General features: G+C 36.4%; 5 protein-coding genes across 9 annotated transcripts; 3 read left to right on the top strand and 2 right to left on the bottom strand.

Annotated features, from left to right (window-relative positions):
• The first annotated feature begins 184 nt into the window (after positions 1 to 184).
• Itgbn (Integrin betanu subunit) lies at positions 185 to 4,960 on the top strand. The gene is made up of 11 exons (XM_066731611.1): positions 185 to 733; positions 973 to 1,214; positions 1,430 to 1,715; positions 1,783 to 1,947; positions 2,011 to 2,466; positions 2,529 to 2,858; positions 3,251 to 3,423; positions 3,496 to 3,698; positions 3,765 to 3,877; positions 3,941 to 4,032; positions 4,099 to 4,960. Exons 1-11 carry the CDS (start codon positions 533 to 535, stop codon positions 4,241 to 4,243), a joined length of 2,406 nt encoding a protein of 801 aa, XP_066587708.1. The 5' UTR covers positions 185 to 532; the 3' UTR covers positions 4,244 to 4,960.
• Positions 4,560 to 5,703, bottom strand: LOC136776223 (uncharacterized). Its single transcript, XM_066731603.1, has 5 exons — positions 5,502 to 5,703; positions 5,352 to 5,436; positions 5,072 to 5,258; positions 4,970 to 5,007; positions 4,560 to 4,641 (listed from the first exon to the last, which is right to left on the bottom strand). Exons 1-5 carry the CDS (start codon positions 5,701 to 5,703, stop codon positions 4,560 to 4,562), a joined length of 594 nt encoding a protein of 197 aa, XP_066587700.1.
• A 721-nt stretch (positions 5,704 to 6,424) lies between these two features.
• Fitm (acyl-coenzyme A diphosphatase Fitm) lies at positions 6,425 to 8,914 on the top strand. Of its 2 annotated transcripts, none has more exons than XM_066731735.1 (2): positions 6,425 to 7,298; positions 7,440 to 8,914. In XM_066731735.1, the coding sequence occupies exon 2, from the start codon at positions 7,491 to 7,493 to the stop codon at positions 8,667 to 8,669; it is 1,179 nt and encodes a 392-aa protein (XP_066587832.1). In that variant the 5' UTR covers positions 6,425 to 7,298; positions 7,440 to 7,490; the 3' UTR covers positions 8,670 to 8,914. The 2 variants fall into 2 exon arrangements, with proteins under 2 accessions (XP_066587832.1, XP_066587831.1); XM_066731734.1 differs by having other exon boundaries at positions 6,427 to 7,298; positions 7,414 to 8,914.
• Positions 8,915 to 9,085: 171 nt separating this feature from the next.
• Positions 9,086 to 15,680, bottom strand: LOC136776309 (zinc finger CCCH domain-containing protein 18-like). 3 transcript variants are annotated; one of them, XM_066731731.1, is made up of 9 exons: positions 15,629 to 15,680; positions 15,370 to 15,520; positions 14,827 to 14,991; positions 12,716 to 13,851; positions 12,134 to 12,645; positions 11,780 to 12,063; positions 11,308 to 11,709; positions 10,420 to 10,803; positions 9,086 to 10,339 (listed from the first exon to the last, which is right to left on the bottom strand). In XM_066731731.1, exons 4-9 carry the CDS (start codon positions 13,833 to 13,835, stop codon positions 9,934 to 9,936), a joined length of 3,108 nt encoding a protein of 1,035 aa, XP_066587828.1. In that variant the 5' UTR covers positions 13,836 to 13,851; positions 14,827 to 14,991; positions 15,370 to 15,520; positions 15,629 to 15,680; the 3' UTR covers positions 9,086 to 9,933. The 3 variants fall into 3 exon arrangements, with proteins under 3 accessions (XP_066587828.1, XP_066587829.1, XP_066587830.1); XM_066731732.1 differs by having other exon boundaries at positions 9,086 to 10,327; XM_066731733.1 differs by having other exon boundaries at positions 10,420 to 10,749.
• Positions 15,681 to 16,229: 549 nt separating this feature from the next.
• Positions 16,230 to 18,676, top strand: LOC136776343 (uncharacterized). Of its 2 annotated transcripts, none has more exons than XM_066731793.1 (4): positions 16,230 to 16,705; positions 16,802 to 17,132; positions 17,202 to 17,759; positions 17,835 to 18,676. In XM_066731793.1, exons 1-4 carry the CDS (start codon positions 16,568 to 16,570, stop codon positions 18,530 to 18,532), a joined length of 1,725 nt encoding a protein of 574 aa, XP_066587890.1. In that variant the 5' UTR covers positions 16,230 to 16,567; the 3' UTR covers positions 18,533 to 18,676. The 2 variants fall into 2 exon arrangements, with proteins under 2 accessions (XP_066587890.1, XP_066587889.1); XM_066731792.1 differs by having other exon boundaries at positions 16,234 to 16,705; positions 16,796 to 17,132; positions 17,835 to 18,672.
• Positions 18,677 to 18,833: the final 157 nt, after the last annotated feature.

Below are 18,833 nucleotides of genomic sequence, written 5' to 3'. Positions count from 1 at the left end.
AATACCCATTATCTCGCTTTGTAATAAGTCTGCGTGTGACAAAATACGTTTTTTGTCGGACACCTTGTACATGGGGGCGTTGATACGTGAAATCGTAGGCTACGTCGCACTCTGTAGCCTCCCAACGAAATAGTAATAGCGCAACGTCCGCGCTATCCACTGGCTCGCGAAACGCAAAGATTAATCGATGTAAATCCAGAAGAGAAGATAGATTTTAAAAAACGGTCAAAGGACCCGTATTCGATACACAAGTCGTTTTAGCATCGATCTGCGATATAGATACAAAAGAAACGTTGATATAGGATCTTAGAGAATTTTCGCTCTTTCCATCGTTATCGGGCAGATAAGACTGATAAGCTGCTATCGAGATGTGGCACGATTTCAAAGAAATTCGGTCGACGTAGTTTCGCCGCGAAATGCGATACGTCAATTGCAATATCATCAGGTCGCGCGTGATGTATAGTGGGAATTGTGCAGAAGTGTAAAATGTACGGCTTTGATTAGACACAAGTTATTCACCGTGAGAGGAAATATGAAGATATTTGGATTGAGCGCGTGTCTGCTTTGTTTGTTGACGCAACACTGCCAAGCGAAAGCGAAAACGAGAGGGAGAGAGAGAACGAGGGAGGGGGGAGAGTTTAACGAAGAGACGGATATCTTTTTATGCGCCAGTAAAGCCAGCTGCGATAGCTGCTTAGAGGCGAAATCTTCCTGCGCGTGGTGCAGCGATTGGGTAATCGATCCTGTCATTCGAGATCAAATAATACGAATGTTTTTCTTTTCAGTGTTGGCAAACCTTAGTTAAATCTTACGGAACAGAATTTTTGAAGAGTATAGGTTATCTTTTTCTATCGCCCCCCATTAGAGGGAAAAGATCAATTGGGACTTGAGACTCTTTTATTTTAAGATTTATTAAGAGTATATAGACGCGTTTTTCTCTTTCGTTTTTAATATTGTAACGCATCTGTTCAGCGCTACAGCAACAGAACGCTAGGCAAACCCAGATGCAACACGGCGGATCGTCTCGAAGCGTTCGGATGTCCTGCAGATGAGATTCGTGCCGCGCAGCCTAGCTCCGTAGAATTCCTAGAGAATATAAATTTCCAGGATGTGACCGTGGAACAATCACCGGTTCAGCTAAAACCACAAAAGATACGAGTCAAGCTGAGACCGGATAAAAAGGAAGTAGTCACTGTGCAGTACAGGCCAGCCAAGTGAGTTTCTCCTTTCTTGCTTCTTTGATAAACATTCGATGCTTCTTCACGGTTAAGGCTTTCAAGGTCACGCTGAAGAACTTTATTCTTGACTTTTGAATGTTATTTATGACAATCTTATTTTGCTCGAATAATCGATTACGAATAATTCGCTGCTTTAACGTAATTGCCATCCGGAAACCACAAACAATAACGCTTCTTCTCTGATTATGCAGAAATTACCCACTGGATTTATACTACATGATGGATTTAACGTGGTCGATGAGGGATGACAAAGACACTCTGGTTGGTCTCGGTCGAAAAATGGCCAGCACTTTGGGCACTTTTACCACCAACTTTCGTCTCGGTTTTGGAAGCTACGCCGACAAACCGTTGATGCCCTATGTCTTCCCGGAACACGCTGATAATCCCTGCAAAGCTGAAATGAAAACATGCGCACCTTTGTATTCCTTTCGTCACAGAATGGAACTGACCAATGACATTCGACGTTTCGTTGTCCAGGTTCTTTGCCCTTATCATATATATACATATTTATACCAACTTCCGGAAATGACAATTTCTATTCCAGGTTAGAAACAGCGAGGTCACGGGGAATGTTGATAACTTGGAAGGAGGTCTGGACGGAGTGGTGCAAGCGATAGTTTGCGAGGAACAGGTTGGATGGGTGCGACAGGCGAGAAAATTAATGCTAGTTGCTACGGATGGCTTGATGCATTTTGCCGGAGAGGGAAAGGTAAACCGTAAACACGCGAAGAACATCAATATTTGCTCGACTACATGGTAGAAGAATTTTCAGCTGGGAGGAGTCGTTGATAGGAACGATTTGCATTGTCACTTGGACGAAGACGGTCACTACACTCAAGCAACGAGGTTGGATTACCCTTCGTTGGCCGAGGTGTCGCGTCTGTTGAGGGACAACAAGGTTAACTTGATATTCGCCGTAACGGAAGATCGTCGCGCGGAATACGAAATAATCGCCGGGCTCCTGAAGGAAAAAGCGAGAGTGGCCACACTGGCATCCAACAGTTCGAATATTCTAGAAATTATCGAGAGCGCCTATCACGATATCCTGACGAGAGTCGTGTTACGCGACAATTCTACGGAACCGCTTCGTCTTCGATACTTCTCCAATTGTGGTCATAACTCCGAGTCCGTGGAGACTCGCGAGTGCAACGGTATACAGGAAGGAGAAATTTACAGTTTCGACGTCGAGTTGTCCTTCGACGAGTGTCCGAAAAACGAGAGTCTCTGGGCAAGTATGAGGTTTCTGTCGTATAAGATTCGGAGTTTTTCATGGGCTTCTTACGATTGCAGAGGCAAACTGTTGTGGTGGACGATGCCCTGGCGTCCGAAGCGTCCGAAACAACGATTCAAGTGGAGTTGATTTGCGGCTGTGACTGCAAAAATCGTGAGAGCTCGCAGTGCAAACACGGAGTGGATGATTGTGGGTCCTGTACGTGCGATTACGGCTGGACGGGGGAAACGTGCGAGTGCCACGAGAGCTCAACCACGGAGAACCAATTACAATGCATCGAAGAAGGCTCCAGTGACGTCTGCTCGAGGAGAGGCGAGTGTATATGCGGAAGTTGCGTTTGCGATCCGGGATACAACGGCAAATTTTGCGAGTGTCTCGCTTGCGACAAGGTATACACGCGAGTAAACGGAGTGTAATTGCACTTTTTGAACGTTCCGTAAAATTACAGCGATAGTACAGCGAGTTACCACACACTTATGGTGGCTCCGTTGTTCTTTATTTATTGCACTAGGCAGACGTGTTTTAAATATGAAATATTTTGTTTACACATTTTATTTATATAATTATTTAATATTTCAGCATTATTTATTTAATTATAAAATAAAATTTTGTTGATTTTATATTTTAAATATGTCTGACTAGTACAGTAGATAAGGAACGCTAGAATTAACTCAAGGGATCATAAAATTGCCACTATAACTTGAAATAAATTTTTAATCATGTTGAATTCTACAGTAAAAAGGCAAATGGACGAGGAAAAATGATTGAAAAATAATTACAGACGGATGGAGTCGAGTGTGGAGGACGTGGAAGTTGCGATTGTGGAGTTTGCAAATGTCTTCCTGGGTGGAAAGGCGGTGGTTGTCAGTGTCCATCGGGAAACGAAGCTTGCATAGCCCCAGGAAGCACAGAGGTTTGCGCCAATCATGGATATTGCGACTGTGGTCACTGCAGGTTAATCAAATATACCTTCGACTGCGTTTCATAATCATAAAAACAAGATATATTAGAAATTTTCAATGACAGGTGTAACGTAACGTCGGCTACCGATGGCCTCCTCTACCGAGGGACGTACTGCGAATCTTCCGCCAGTGTTGGTGGCATCGGTCTTTGTATTCTTTATAATTCTTGTGTAAACGCTACCAGTCGGGAGTCCCCGGAAGCGGAACAGATTTGTCGTTCAAACACAACGCTTTATAAAATTGAAAGGCCGCCCACAATAGACACGGGTAATCAATGAGAGACTGTTTTTTTTACGCATACGTAAAGACACGATTTTTTTTTTGTTTGTATAGCAAGCGACCATTATTGCATCCTCAAGTGGTTCAAGGATAATACAGTCTGCACAATTCCGTACGAATACGAGTTTCACGAGGATCTCAGTGTTACCCTGAAGATAGCGGAGAAGGTTTGCATTTTTTAATACAATGCAAAATATTCATCAAAGGTTTTACCACTCTACACTTTTCAGGCATGTTATACACCCATGCACAAAGCTGTCTTGCCTGGAATGATAGTCTTAGCAGTATTTGCTATGGGTATAATCGCATTACTAGTATGGAAGTGAGTGTTTATAATCTATAGTTCCTCGTTCCTAGAAAAACTTGTCAACCGTACAATTGCTTGCAGAGGTTACACGACCATACAGGATAGAAGAGAATACGCAAAGTTTGAACAGGAACGCAAAAAGACTATTTATGCTCTCGATGAAAATCCAATATTCAGGCCAGCCGTAACAAGATTCAGGGTACCTTCAATGTACAAGGAAGACTGAATTATAAATTAGTAAATAATTAAACCTGATTATATAAATTTATGTATAATAGTTTTACACTTCTAACCATTTATGAAGTTAAGTATTTCACTGTTTCAAAATTATAGCTATTTTGTTGCTTTTTTTCTAAATAAATTTTTTAATATAATAATAATTATATTAATAATTTGATCAAGAACTGTATGTTGTAGATATGAGTTGACTGAAGTAGTATAAGTGATCGCTACACACACGGCACATACTTTCTCACCTATCTCTAATTACATGTCGAAATATCTAGTAAATGCATAGTAAGATACAGTAGCAAAATAAACTACTATTTCGTGATCCATTCAGCTCCGGAAATGTTTGCTAACTTAACATAGTGTATATAGAATATGTACAAACAGTGACCAACACTAATAATTAAGATGGATTTTACATTGGATCATTTACTATGTTATCACACTCTAATACCCCTTTCATATTATTGTAATTATAGATCAGTTTCAAATGTCGAGAGCACGCTTATTTTAGCAATCTTTATCAAATATACAGGATGTTAAAAAATTTAAGACTGGAATCAGAGAAATACTTCTAATAATACAATATTAAAATATGTACATATTACAAAATTAGCGTGTGTGTTATTTATTAAATTATCATTTACATTTGATAGCATGGTTTTTTTCTTCTGCTTCATTTATTTTTAACAATTCTTTGCGGTCATACACGTGCATAGCTTACCAGAAAGGATTTCCAAGTGTAAAAGAAATTTTTAGTTCCTGGAATATAATATGAGGTAAATGTATCTTGTATTGTGTGGGTTAAATTACTTTTTAAACTTACATTTGGCGAACGATCTTCTGATACCCATTTGTATCCGAGAGGATCTCTGTAAATCAAGCCGTTAGTTGGTTTATTCTCAAACCAAATACCTTCTATTAATGACTTATCTTGAAATATATATTTCCCATAACCATGTAATGTTCCATCTGAATGAGCTTCGCCCATATACTCCGCTCCATTATTAAATCTTTAAATTTTATAAATATACACAAATATATATATATATATATATATATATTTATATAAATTAGAAACTCTTTTCTCACTTTTATAAATTTACCGTATGTGTACGTGTTCGTTAATCCTATCATCATCCCATAATGCCTGATAAACATTAAAATCATTCGTTTTATATTCGCCATAATCTGTAATAATGAATTAATGTAAATTAATTAAGAATCTCATTATTGTATGTTTATTTATAACGTACGCTTTAACTTTAAATTAATCAATCGTAACAAACCTTGTTTGACTAAAATTTTCTTGTGATAAATGAGCAAATATCCGCCCACGTATATATCACCATTTTGAAAAGTAAATTTTGTCGATCCTTTCTCAATATTTATTCGACTAATCTGATTATCTACTTCAATAAGACTTATTTTTCTTGATTTCACCCTAGGTCTGGACATTTTTAATTTTTAAGCGAGTTTGTTAAAATAATCGATCATTATAGATGGCTGCTTCGATTGCTAAACTAATTATAAATAGTATATATAAAAATGAACAGCATATTAATGTGTGAAGCTAGGTCTTAGAGATTTTGGGGCGAAGATCATAATGTTTATGCTACATATGTTGTATGATAAAAGTTTTGTAAAAATAGGAAAAGCAAGGGAGCCAGGATTAAAGTATGTTTACAAAGGTCACAAAATATTGTACTATATTGATATTTGATAGTAACACAATGATTTCTGGACAAAGCAATGTTTTAACCACCTGGCACCTGACCTTTTAAACAACCTCTAAGTTAGCATTGGTTAAAGCTCAAAACTGGCCTGTGCCGCTTGACCTTGTTTTACGTTAACGTTAACGATACCATCGCTAGCTGCTGTACCAGTTAGTAATCGTTAGAGAGCTGTGGTAGATATTTCTATATCTCATTATATTTGACTAGCAAACACCAGCATTATAGTGTCTGTTAAAAAAGAACTATCAAAATTATTATACGAACCACATTGACCTTAAGAATTACATTTTTATATTTTTATTCCAATAAAAAGAAAGTCAAATGCTTTGACAATTAAATGAACCAAATGAATTTATTTAATTACAAATTGGACCAATTGTATACATAATTTTTGATTTGTTAACATTTCAACTAACTTCACTCTGTACTTTCTCTGCCCCAATTTCTATTATACTTCACTATAGCTTAAATCTTAATAAATCAATTTGGCACAGTGTACCGTTGATGTAGTAAATAGTAATAAGTAACAAAAGTATACTTCTAAACCATCCAGGAAAAATATCTTGGTTACTGGCAGTGTTAAACAGAAAGTACATGAAAGTGAATACACATGATAATTTGTTTAATAAATTAAGCTTAAAACTTGATATTATTCAAATATTCTTCAGATTAAAAAATTTTAGTTTTTTAGACAATTCAGATCTTTTTATTTGATCGTTTACTGTCAAATGTTTCGGATTCTAAAAACTTGTCAACTTATATCGGTCGGTAATTATTTACCAGCATCTGGCAAAAGATTGTTTACCGACATCGCACGAGAGAGAATATCTTTTAATAATACATGTTCTGAGAGGAAATTCGAGTTAATACCTTTGTAAAATAATAACACACATTTCTTTGTAATGTAATCCTTATAATTCTTATTAACTGTACAATTACACTTCTATCAAATATATTTTTCCTCTGTATAGGAAAATTTAAGAAAGCAGTTTAATTGTGGTTTAAGTCGTTCAAGTTTGATAGTGATAACATATGGGTAATGGGTATAGTAAACCTCCGCATCATCCGCGTGTTTTCCTTATATGCTTAGTAGCACTAGGTTGAGGTTTAATATTTTTGCTTTCACTACTTTCTACAATTCCTGATTTGTAACAATAGGTATAGACTGTCTTTGGTATTGCCTAAAGGTACTCGCGAATACAGTTTCCCTGAAAATATACTGTATCTGATATCTGGAATCCCACAATTATGAAATACACGTTATAATGAATTGTCAAGTGGGAAAAGACGCAAGAAAAAATACCAGCAAAGCTAGCTGTAAGTTATTTACCTTTGATCCATGAATGACTTAGCACAACTTAGCACAACTTATCATTAAATATAAAATCTTTGAATATTCTATGTAAATATTAAGAACTTATTCTTTCAATAGGAAAACAATCTTTGTCATGTTGACAGGATTTATTTCAAAAAGGAAACAATAATAGTGCAGTGTTATTAAACTACATAATGGCAACAGGAAAAAGACGAAGCATTCATGCAACACCTAGTGGCTTAGGACCTACAGGCTCAGCTGGAGCAAGTTTTAGATCCAGTCGCTTGAATTTCAGACCAAACTCTACACAAGAAGACAGAGGAGGCACAAGACCTACGGCTGCTCCAAGTTCTATTGGTCTTGTTCTTGTCACAATGTTCATTCATCTCTGCAAAAAGTCTCTACTCTTTGATCCACGGCTAAAAGTTGCAATATACTGTGGAGCTATATTTGTTGTTTCATTAATAGCAGATTTTATAACAATGCCCAGGACTTACTTTTCAAGATCTGATAATGCCCTTAATCAATACTTTGTTAAGTGGGGTTGGGGCTGGCTATTGACAGTAACAGTACCATGGGTAGTTTTGACTGCACATACACTTGGCTGTGGTCGACGAAGTATCTTGTTAAAACATCTTGGAAGACTATTTATAGCTACTGTAGCTTGGCTTCTATGGATCAAGATGTTTAACTATGTAGAAACAAATTACGGTCGTTGTTTAAACACAAAAGATGTATTTTTACAAAGTAAAACAAAATGTCTACAAGCAGGAAAGTTTTGGAGTGGCCTTGATATATCAGGACACACATTTATTTTAATTTATTCCAGCCTCATACTGGCCGAGGAAGGTTCTTCCTTAGTTGGATGGGAGGGTATAAAGGATCTTATTATGCGAGAAGAGCATTCTCGTACCCTTCCTAATGAAACTAGTACAGGTCCGCTTCGCAATTTGTCTAATGATGATCTGGAGTTTCTGAAAAAGGCACATAAAGCTCTTACCCCATATTTACGAGGGCTTTTTGTTATTATGACGATCCAGCAACTACTTTGGGATGTAATGCTAATATCAACAATGCTCTACTATCATATTATGATTGAAAAATTTATCGGGGGCATTGTCGCTGTCGTAACGTGGTACGTAACATACCAATGTTGGTATAAATCTCCCAAAATAGGTTTAGCGGCTCCTGGAGATGGTTTATTTAAGTATAACGAAATTAAAATACATCATGAAACAAATACGGCTAGAGCTAGACGTAACACTGTAAATGGAGCTAATAGATTTATGGGACTTCCTATAAGAAATCTCGATTCTGAAGCAAGTACCTCGAGACAAGCGGATGGTGAAGTGTCATCTTCATTGCGAATGTAATTTTTAAGTAAATTTTTTAATTTTTAACACAATGTCACAAATTTGGTTTAAAGGTTGTAAAAAGAGCATAATTACATTTTTATATGCTTTGTATAAAGGGCTAAAAATATAATGTAAGTAACCAAATCAACAAATGTATCTTCTGTTTGTAAGAAAAGTTTTCTGTGAGATATTTGTATAAAGTGAAAATGTTACTATTTCCACTTGGATTGTTATGCGGAATAAATAAAAAATGTTGCTTTTAATTTATTTATGTCATTGTTGGTAGGATAAAACATATGTTGTATAACTTTTTACTGTTAATTTTATTTTGTCAATTTTTGTCAAATATGTTTATAATGTTTTATCATGTCTGTGCTGTGATGCTTTCCTCCAGCTAGTTGATTTTATCCTTTTCTTAATAAAAAGTACAATGATCATTTTTGTTGATATTTATTATGACTGATAACAAAGAGTATGAAAATCAGAAGTAACTTAATTGACATTGGAGCTTGAATTACAAAGAAATCTCGATACAAGGCTAGTTGTCAATTAATTTAATTTCCTTATATCACTTGTACGCTATCAAGGTAGAAATTGGTCAGGGTACGAACTTCTTACATTAAACTAAACGTAACGAGAAAAGCAGATAAAATCTCAGTTTATAATCAGCCCACAAAAGGAAAAACTATGTAAATGTGTCTGATATATAAAGCAATCGCCAAATAGCACTACTATAATATTCATCAATATCAACACCTTGCTACTGAATTTAAAATGAACATACCAGAGTGTATCATGATATAATAATATACAATGATGAACCCACAACATTGCTGCATTAAAGTTTATAAAAAAATGCGCATGCACTGAACTTGCATACAATAACCGTTCATTTAATGATAACCAGGTTTTTTAAGATTACTCGAGAAGAGCCTGGCTTTACAACTTTAGTTGTATCAATATCACGCAAAACCTGGTTTACAGTCCTATACATAAAGCGTTGAAAATTTAGGGACTATCTGCGATTCAAAAAGGGACAAATTCATTATCAGTTACAAGCTCATTAAAGAAACGTTATAGATTATAAAAACAGGTACCGCTTGATCTTGGCTCTTCGAGAACTACCATGCCTATCTATGCAAAATATTGTCCTCATTAGCATTATACTCTTTTCAGTTTTCTTTCATTCCTCGTGTAGCAACTAATTGTGCTTGACAATTATAGTAAAATAGTTACATACATATATTGCCATCGACATGTATAATGATAGTCCTTTTCAAATTTAAACCTTGGACCGTTTGCGTGCGATTGCATCTTCTACGGCCTTCAACTGTTTAAGAAGTTCTTCCCGTCGCGAACTTGCTTTCTTCGCAGCTTTTGCAGCTGCAGCAGCTACGCTTGCCTTGCTATCAAGCGGAGGAGACTCGTGGCCACGTTTCTTTCCGGCAACCAGGGCACTTCGCTCGACTTTTTTCATTGAAGTAGAATTTGTAGGCTTCAGCGTTAGTTTGATTTGCTGTTTAGTTCCACTAAGTTTTAAAGCGTCGATTCCCTTGGAATCTTTGCGAATAGATGCTGGAGATGAACCTTTTCTCCTTCGGGTTTCACTGGATGAGGATGAATAGCTAGATTCAGTGGAATCACTGCTACTACCGCTGCTTTCCGAACCAGAGCTGCTATGGGAGGATCTGCAAAGTAGTTAGGGTATCACTTTCTATGCATTGTTTATTTGCCTATTGCGATACACTAATCAGTATTAAATTATTACCTGGACCTTGAACGACTCTTAATGACTTTGGCGACAGCCGCTGCAGCAAGAGCAGCTTTGTCTCTAGTTTTCTCGTGGTGCCGTTGATGGGACGACAATGGGCTCGGTGCAGGTGGATTAAGCCCTGCACGCCTGTGTAGTGTGCCAGTCGGGGAAATAGAACCTTTAGGGAGACGAGGAGAAGGTGCTGGGGGGTTCATTAACATCGCTCCGCGCTGGGGTGGTGCAGCGGTTGCTGGATGTGTCGATGGTGACGTAATCACAGCTTTGCCTTTTCCGCTACTTCCACCCGCACCGCGCGATCTGGAAGGAGGTGATGGGGATCGGGACCTGGACAAGGAGTCGTAAGAACTGTAGCTAGAGCGACTCGAACTACGGCTAGAGCTAAAAAAATATAAAAAAAAAATGTAAAGCTCTTTTTCAACAATTTTCTTTATAGGCTTACTGAAATAGTTATTTTACTTAAACTTTTAATAAAAAGTATTTTGATAAAAAATATATGAACAACGCGATTCATCTGTATCTGTAAAATATTTTATATTTTTGAGTAAAATATAAAGTTATTATACATAATAATTTTGTTTCTTTTCATTGCAATAGTTCAAAACTTACACTACATTACTAATTGACATATAATATCTGTTGTTTTTTTCGCTGCACTACTGTTTTTGTCAAAAAGCTAGAGTGAAAAAAAAGATTCTAGTCGTTATTTTAACTAATTGAAACAATTCCATTGTGCAAAGAAAATTAATAAACCTATAGTACACTGGACTATCGTACTCAGTACATTTGCAATTAAAAAAATAAGAGAATAGTTGACATATCTGGCTAAAAGAGCACCCTATACACGGGTTTGCAATACAGAATAAATTGAATGTATTAACTAACCTTGTTGAAGAATATGACGAGCCTGAAGAATATGATTGCCTTCGTGGTCTTCTCGATGAGGCAGCGTTTCGTCTTACGGCACTTGGTGATTTTCTGCGCATCCAAGGATCCGCCCATTCATCTCCTCTGCCTCTTTCAACTGGAGGAGGTTCATCCTCGCGCCAAGTTTTGGTTGGAGGAATGCGTTCTACAATGACTTCGCGTGATGGTCGCTTATGTTTCTTTTCATATTTTTCATAATATTCTCGTTCTCTCTCACGCTCTCTTTCCCTATCTCTCTCGCGCTCCCGTGGATGAGGAGGTGGTGAGACGGAGTGTGGAGCACCACGCGGAATCGCATGATAATCAATACGTTCACGATATTCAGCCGGAGCACGTGGATCTGACTTGTAATGCACTCTCCTGGAGAAAACAGAATATCTTAAGTTATAAAAAGAAAAAATTAGTAAATCTAAGATGTTATTGAATGTACCGGTAGTATTCCATCGGAGCTGAACTAGGCGGTGCGGCTGGTGGCGGTGGTGGAGGATAATATGCTTCCGGCTCATCGATATATCTTTCTGGTGTTATTCGTGGTGGTGGAATTCTACGTGGAGCTTCTCTCGCTGCATATCTTTCTGTTAATGGTTCTGGAGTAGCTGCTCGTACGTAGTATCCGGCTTCACGATCCATTTCATCCTGTCCTAAACTTAAATTCATCTTTTTCTCTTCAAAATCCATGTCTGATTCTTTACGCTTGTTAGCTTTTCGCATCATCTATAAACAAAAGATGTTGCAAATTTGTTGATAAAAAATGAGCAAAAAAGGACAATTTCGTTCTTAATACCTCTTTAGCATGCCGTAAACCACGTTCCCAAGCAGATTCAGTAGGAAGCTCTTCAGCTTTAGGTGGGTGTGGAGGACCTCCGTAATTCATGATTGGACGAACAATAGGTGGTGGTGGTCTTTCTATGTGTGGTCTGTATTCGTGTGGAGGTGCTGCATGTGGTGGATAGGCCATAGGTCTTACCATGTCGAACATTGTGTAATTACCCTTATCTGTTACACCCGGATGCAAAAATCTACAGCTTACTCCCCAAGTACATTGCCCTCGATTATAAAAACGACACACTGGTCTTGGTTCTGTCTCTTCTGGCCGAGCATCATCTCCGTCGCTAAGCTCACCTTCTTCCAGCTCTGACTCGACTTTTTCTCCATCTTCCTCGCCTTCTTCTTTCTCAGTTATCTCACCAGTTTCTTTTATTCTGTCTTTCTTCTCATTTTTCCCTTTTTCTTTTTCCTTTCCATCTTTCTCATTGTTCTCTTTATGTTCTTTCGTCATCAATCCTTCCGGCTCCCCTACAAGCAAAGCCACAATTAAGTTTTCATAAATAAAAATATACTATTGACAGGAATTATCGATACTCACCCTCATCTCGTTCATCTTTCCACTGACCATCGGCTTCAAAATCTAATTGTTCGGTTTCCTCCACTAAACTAACAGAAGAAATTTTTTCTTGCTCCTTTTGATCACTATGACTATTAACGCGGTTTTCCTCATTTTTCTGATTCTCTCTATCGTTTCTTTCGCATTCCACGTGCTCTACGACACCATCGACACCATCGTTGCTTTCGAGGTCCGAAACATCGGACAAATCTTCGCCATGTGTGATTGGTGTTGGTGTTGTTGCAGGCGTTGGCTTTGACTCAGAAGGTATTGATTCTGGTTCATCCTCTATATCGCCATCCGATATCTGTTCACCAAGATTCTCCAATTGATTGAAAGAACTATTATTTTGCACTGGTGAAGCTCCACCATGTGAATGCCTATCTGACTCGTGATCATCCAAAGAAGCACCGATAGATTTGTATGATTTTGGTGAGCTCCTTACAGAACTTTGGCCTGACCTTGGTGATTTCTCCAGTGAAGAACTATGTCTAGAGCCACTGTTCTTATATGATAAAGGCGATTTTGCAGAATCTAAAGCATTAGATCTGCTATCTCGTGTTGGACGAAAGGATGACGAGCTGCGATCACTTGCTGGAGATTCCACAGACCTATTGTCCGAATGATACGATTTCGGCGATGCCGGTGGTGATTTTGACATACTGCGAACTGATCGGGGTGAGGGAGATGCATTGCTCGGTGATTTCGGAGAAGTTATTCCAGATCGTTGTGATTTCGGAGACATATCCGAACGTTGTGATTTTGGAGACATTACTTCCGAGCGTTGAGATTTCGGAGACATTATTTCTGAACGTTGTGATTTCGGAGACATTATTCCTGAGCGTTGGGACTTTGGAGACATTATTCCTGAGCGTTGTGATTTCGGAGACATTGGCGCAGAGAGCAATGACATTGACTCTCCCACTGAAACATCGGAGCGAGCTGGTGATTTTTCAGTTGAGTAGATTGATCCGGACACTGGGGAATCACGTTGATGCCTTGACGACGGTGATGACATCATCACGTCATCAGCTCCGGTACTTCGACCTCTTCGTCCATCATAGCCTTCTGAAGAAGAGCTCTCTGAACCAGAGTCCGACATGTTGAATTATTCCAGCCTGTAAATAAGTAAGTATTTTCAACAGGTTTACAATTTTACTAAACTAAAAATAAAAGAGAATGGTTTTAATAAATGCCTGATTGAAAGAACGATATTTTTTTTGCTTTTGTAGAATTAAGATTATTTCAAAGCATACCGACCCCCTGCAGCAATGAATTATCTGCATCAAGTGTGGCGCAGGACTTACCTGTATCAATACGAGTATGTGCGATATTCGCTCTTGAAGACACAATGTGCAAATTCCGTATCATGTTAAACATACTTTTGTAACACGTTTAAAACTGTTGTAAAGACTTTTCTTTTAAATTTATATACTTTTTTATACTTTTACTGATTCGTCGCAATTCAATTTAAAAGTAAACTGTACTTTTTTTCACATATAGAATAGATACTGTTACTTGTTTTATATGAATAACTTTAAACTTACTAGCACAACACAAACTAAGACCGAATAACCACGAACTGTGTAAAATGCACTAGAAACTATAGCGAACGAACTTTTAACCTGAAAGAATATTGTTTGGATCCTATGGGTAAATGGATAGGAAAGGATAAGTGGATGTAGTAATATAAGAAGTGCTTGAGAAATGGACAGTCATTTCTTGATTGTTCGATGATTGCATACGAACCATAATGTAACTAATATAATTAAATCAGTTCTCAAATTTATAAAATGTAGCAAGTGAAATAAAACAATATAGTATTACTGATATTTATCAAACAGTGGTAACTTGATTACTCCAAATTCTAATTATAATCTTTAACACCAGCATCAAGCAAATGAGTAAAATTTGAAATTAGTAATGCAAATAACTGTGAGATAAAGAATTTACTTTTATTGTTTTTTATGAACTGTTAACGTGATATTCATTTCAAAAGTAGTACATTACGGATCTTTAGCAAACATTTTAAAAGATGCAAAAAAACTCAGAAGTTAGCTTAGGAGATAAAACATTAAAAAAGATCCGCTTACCTTTAATAGGATGACTATTTGCGTTCACGGAGGTTCCTGAGACTCCAAGGCACACAAAGTGGCACAAGGAGACAGGAGACTCTAGGCGGCCGGCGTCGCCCACCAAATTCAGCAGTTTTTAATCCTTTTTCTCCTGGGTTTTTTCACGATTTCAGTAATGTCCTCCTTGTTAAGTATAGGAGCATATTAAGTTAAGTATAGAATAAATAAGTATAGTATAGTTATAGTTATTTCATGACATGTGGCAACACTGCAAAAAGGCGTCATCGTAGTTAGTTCGAAATATTAGTTATATCTGTGATACATTCAGTAATGAGTGAAAAGAATATATTTTAATAAAATTTTAATTATAATATTCTAATGCAATTAATTGTACGGCACCTTTTATTCCTCATAACCTTAACACTGCTAACAAGGGAAGATAAGATTGAAAGAGCAATGAATATATCGAACATGTTTAGATAAAATTCAGATTCCTTCAAATAGCAACAGCTTGGATAAAAGAGGTAACTACTAACTACGTAAAAAAACAGAATTACAAACCTTTGTTTATATTATGTCCCCTGTTACAACTTGTAAAAACAACACCTAAGAGGAAAGTGATGCAACATGATGTGCGTGAAGCACACTGCACACCTGCATATTAGGTTGTTAGGATTCAACTTCACCTCAGTTTAGTTACGCCTTAGGCCAGCTTGAACAAATAAGCATAAAAAAACCACTTCAGTCCTCTGCTCAATAGCTCAACATTGAATTGAATTGAATTCAACGGCAACGGGCAGCGTTTGCTACACTACTTTACCTCTGTCAGACTTCCGTCTCTATTCGTACTCCTTCTTACTCTTACTAGTCTTACTGCTCTTGTTTGTATTCGTGCCTCGTGGTCTCCGTTCAGACCAGTTCAGACTTTAGGCAGGCCTAGGCCCAGAACAAACCTTTTGATCAAAAGTTAACCCATAATTGAAATGGTATAGTTCCTGTAACTTAAACTATATCATTTTAACTACAGATTAATTTTATCCAAAGGGTTTAGGTCTGTTCTCGTTGGCCTACTCTTTTAACACTTTCTACACTTTCCGTATTTCTGTCTTTGTCCATTGCATAAGTTGATACCCTAAAAAGTGCACAAAGTGTAAAAAGTGTAGGCAACGAGAACAGACCCTTTGTGTCCTAGGCCTAACACTAATTTTCATTTTTGAATTTTCTCAAAAATGATTAACTGATGTAACAGCTTTGTTCGTGTTGCTTGTATTTTCTGCACTTTTCGTTAAACGTGTATACTTTGTGTGACGTATAATATACATTTTTAATGAAAAGTGCAGGAAGTACAAGCAACACGAACAAACCTAACAATGAAACATATATAAACACCTAACAAATGATATACATTGTATGTATATCAAAACATAAATATAACTTCATTTTTTCCCATAATTCCATACATGTTTGACCAACTTCAATAGCAACCAATACTACATGGGACTGGGAATACTGGGATACTCAGGATACTGCCTAAATGCAGAGGATGCAGATTGCAGAGTGAAATTAGCTGAAATATAAAAAAAGAATCAATTTCCCGTAGCTCTGGTCTGACGTTTATTAACCTGTTTTTTAACTTAATTATTATATTACGTTTTGTCATATAAATTATGAAATTTTATAAGTAGTAATTGCGTACGCGATAATTGTACTATGTCGTAAACATTTTTCCAATTTATTCTTGTAAAATTGGTAATCTGACATGTCCATCGACCATAACATAGGGAAAGGTTATACACCCTTACCTCAAAGTAACACAGACACTGAGGGTGAAGATGATCATGTCAATGAGACCAATCATTTCTCAAAGGATTATAATCATGCTCCAATGTCTACCATCGTAAGAAATCATCTATAAAATTTTATTAAGTCCCCTTAATTGTAAAAATAACCTTTTTAAAATACTCATTTCACCTTTCTCCCTTTGTAGGATCAGAACCCAATTCATGACAATACAGTATATTTTCCATTAGATGAAACAAGAAATTTGAGTAATCATGCAGAAAATGGTTATGCTGGATTCAAATATTACAGAGATGATGCTCCGGTTCTACTTATGGATGGAAATACAGCTGAAAATGATTTATGGCAAAAAAAGGATATGTCCCCTCTTAGACGGTTTTGCCTAGTCTTTTCTATTTTATTATGCATTGTCACTATTATTGGGTTTTTGTATGTTTTACCATGTGATGACTCACTAGTATGTCCTACAAATTCTATTTCACAAAAGTCTTCAATTTCTTGGGAGGAATCTTTGCAGAATGTTGGTAAGAACAACTAATTTAATATAAAAAGTATTTGTTTACTGGGAAAATTATTTTTTTTATCCTTTACAGAATTGCAAGGACCAATATCTATAATACCTGATTTTCCCTACAATTTAATTTTTCTAGTCCTAGGACAAAAGTTTAAGAATAATCCCACTAGTTTGGTGGATAGACAATTTATGTCTTCTGAAGGAAGTGGTGTGATATCAATGCAAGGAACTTCTGGCAAGTTTTTATGGAAAGCTTTATTGAAGCGCTCTCCAACTGCCATAGATTGTGTAACGCTTGATACAGACAAATCTGGAAAGCCTGATTGTATTGTGGTTGGAGAAAAAGGTCTATTGGATAGCATACAGCCTACTGCAGGCACAATAAATTGGAGTTCAAAATTTCAAACATTCCCACAACTACCAATCATTCTACCGGATGTTGATTCAGATGGGGTAGAAGATTTACTTAGTGTTGATATAAAAAATAAAGATTTACCATATCTCGTGATTTTATCTGGCGCTAGTGGTGCATTACTAGGAGAATTTCATATTAACACTACTTGTTCAGACATTAATATTTATAATCTTATAACAAAGGATGTAGTGACTTTTTCATGTCACGACGTTGATGGAAAAAGTTTGTATTTAAACATACTACTATCTAATGTTGTTCCTTAGAATAAATGTTTTTAATATGTAAATTTGCTTTCAGATGTTGAACGGTCATTATCTTTGAAAGGTATACTTTATAAAACTGGTTTGTTGAAAAATCAGCGAAAACGTGTACTTAGTAAAAATGGAAATGTCCGCACTTTTGAAACAAAAAAAATATCCGAAGATACAACTTTATGGAAGCTTACACCGTACCATTATCTTTCTGTCATAAATGAAGGCTCTTGTCCTGGAGAGGCTTGTCGCGTATATGCTAATTTAACTCTTCGCAATTCTACAAATCAATCTTTAATTTGGAATTCTGACAAACTAAACACAATTGCCTCTAAGCCAGTTCCATTAAAAACTTTGAAGCAGCCTTATACTGCTGGGTTTGCCATTAAATTCTGGCAATGGAATGATACCACTATCAATGTACCTAAAACGAATTTATCTGTTCAACATAAGATTATCGAAAAAGTTATAATCGTTATTGTTAATTATACGAATGTGACTGTTATAAATGCAAATCAGAATGAGATAATCCAGATATGTCAAAATAACGATTGTCAACCCGATTTAAAATATAACAGTTTTTTCAATTCACTAGCCATTGCTTCGTTTGATGACGATGGTATTCCTGAGTTAATTAATTATTCTTCTTCGTATAATACAGGTTTTCCGAAAATCTTAAATTCTAAGGTGCAAGTAGTTAGATTAGACTCGTTTGTCGGTAAATTTTTAAGTAAGAGTGTTTAATTTTTCAAAGTATGTATTTTATTCATTAGCTGATTTATTTATCGCTTTTTTATTTTTAATTAGCGCAAATAAACTCTAGTCATGTTGCGTATTATTCTATTATTGTACCTTTTCTTAATAATATCAAAATTTATTGTACAGATAAAAATTATGATAAAAAATACAATGATTTCCTAATTATGCCTGATATTTAAACCTTTACACATATATTTATCTATTTTCCTTTTAGTTTTGTTCCAGTAAAGACTGTTTTAACATATTTAAATTCTCCGATTTCTATCCGTTTTAATTTAATATTATT

This window comes from Prorops nasuta, unplaced genomic scaffold (genome assembly GCF_024137725.1).
Source record: "Prorops nasuta isolate Cenicafe-Biocafe unplaced genomic scaffold, Cenicafe_Pnas_1.2 PNAS00009, whole genome shotgun sequence".
Taxonomy (NCBI): Eukaryota; Metazoa; Arthropoda; class Insecta; order Hymenoptera; family Bethylidae; genus Prorops; species Prorops nasuta.
The sequence above is the reverse complement of the archived record's forward strand: the minus strand, read 5'-3'. Positions and strand labels throughout refer to the sequence as shown.

What these genes read in the sequence shown, in the direction of transcription:
- Itgbn (XM_066731611.1), top strand. Translation starts at nt 533, where the DNA reads ATGAAGATATTTGGATTGAGCGCGTGTCTGCTTTGTTTGTTGACGCAA. An exon ending in CGAAAAACGAGAGTCTCTGG is followed by an intron (nt 2,467 to 2,528) that starts GCAAGTATGAGG and finishes TTACGATTGCAG; the next exon opens with AGGCAAACTGTTGTGGTGGA. An exon ending in TGCGACTGTGGTCACTGCAG is followed by an intron (nt 3,424 to 3,495) that starts GTTAATCAAATA and finishes TTTCAATGACAG; the next exon opens with GTGTAACGTAACGTCGGCTA.
- LOC136776223 (XM_066731603.1), bottom strand. Translation starts at nt 5,703, where the DNA reads ATGTCCAGACCTAGGGTGAAATCAAGAAAAATAAGTCTTATTGAAGTA. An exon ending in GATTAATTTAAAGTTAAAGC is followed by an intron (nt 5,437 to 5,501) that starts GTACGTTATAAA and finishes TCATTATTACAG; the next exon opens with ATTATGGCGAATATAAAACG. An exon ending in AACGAACACGTACACATACG is followed by an intron (nt 5,259 to 5,351) that starts GTAAATTTATAA and finishes TAAAATTTAAAG; the next exon opens with ATTTAATAATGGAGCGGAGT.
- Fitm (XM_066731735.1), top strand. Translation starts at nt 7,491, where the DNA reads ATGGCAACAGGAAAAAGACGAAGCATTCATGCAACACCTAGTGGCTTA.
- LOC136776309 (XM_066731731.1), bottom strand. Translation starts at nt 13,835, where the DNA reads ATGTCGGACTCTGGTTCAGAGAGCTCTTCTTCAGAAGGCTATGATGGA. An exon ending in GTTTACGGCATGCTAAAGAG is followed by an intron (nt 12,064 to 12,133) that starts GTATTAAGAACG and finishes TTTTGTTTATAG; the next exon opens with ATGATGCGAAAAGCTAACAA. An exon ending in AAGAGTCGTTCAAGGTCCAG is followed by an intron (nt 10,340 to 10,419) that starts GTAATAATTTAA and finishes ACTACTTTGCAG; the next exon opens with ATCCTCCCATAGCAGCTCTG.
- LOC136776343 (XM_066731792.1), top strand. Translation starts at nt 16,568, where the DNA reads ATGTCCATCGACCATAACATAGGGAAAGGTTATACACCCTTACCTCAA. An exon ending in GGAATCTTTGCAGAATGTTG is followed by an intron (nt 17,133 to 17,201) that starts GTAAGAACAACT and finishes TATCCTTTACAG; the next exon opens with AATTGCAAGGACCAATATCT. An exon ending in TCACGACGTTGATGGAAAAA is followed by an intron (nt 17,760 to 17,834) that starts GTTTGTATTTAA and finishes ATTTGCTTTCAG; the next exon opens with ATGTTGAACGGTCATTATCT.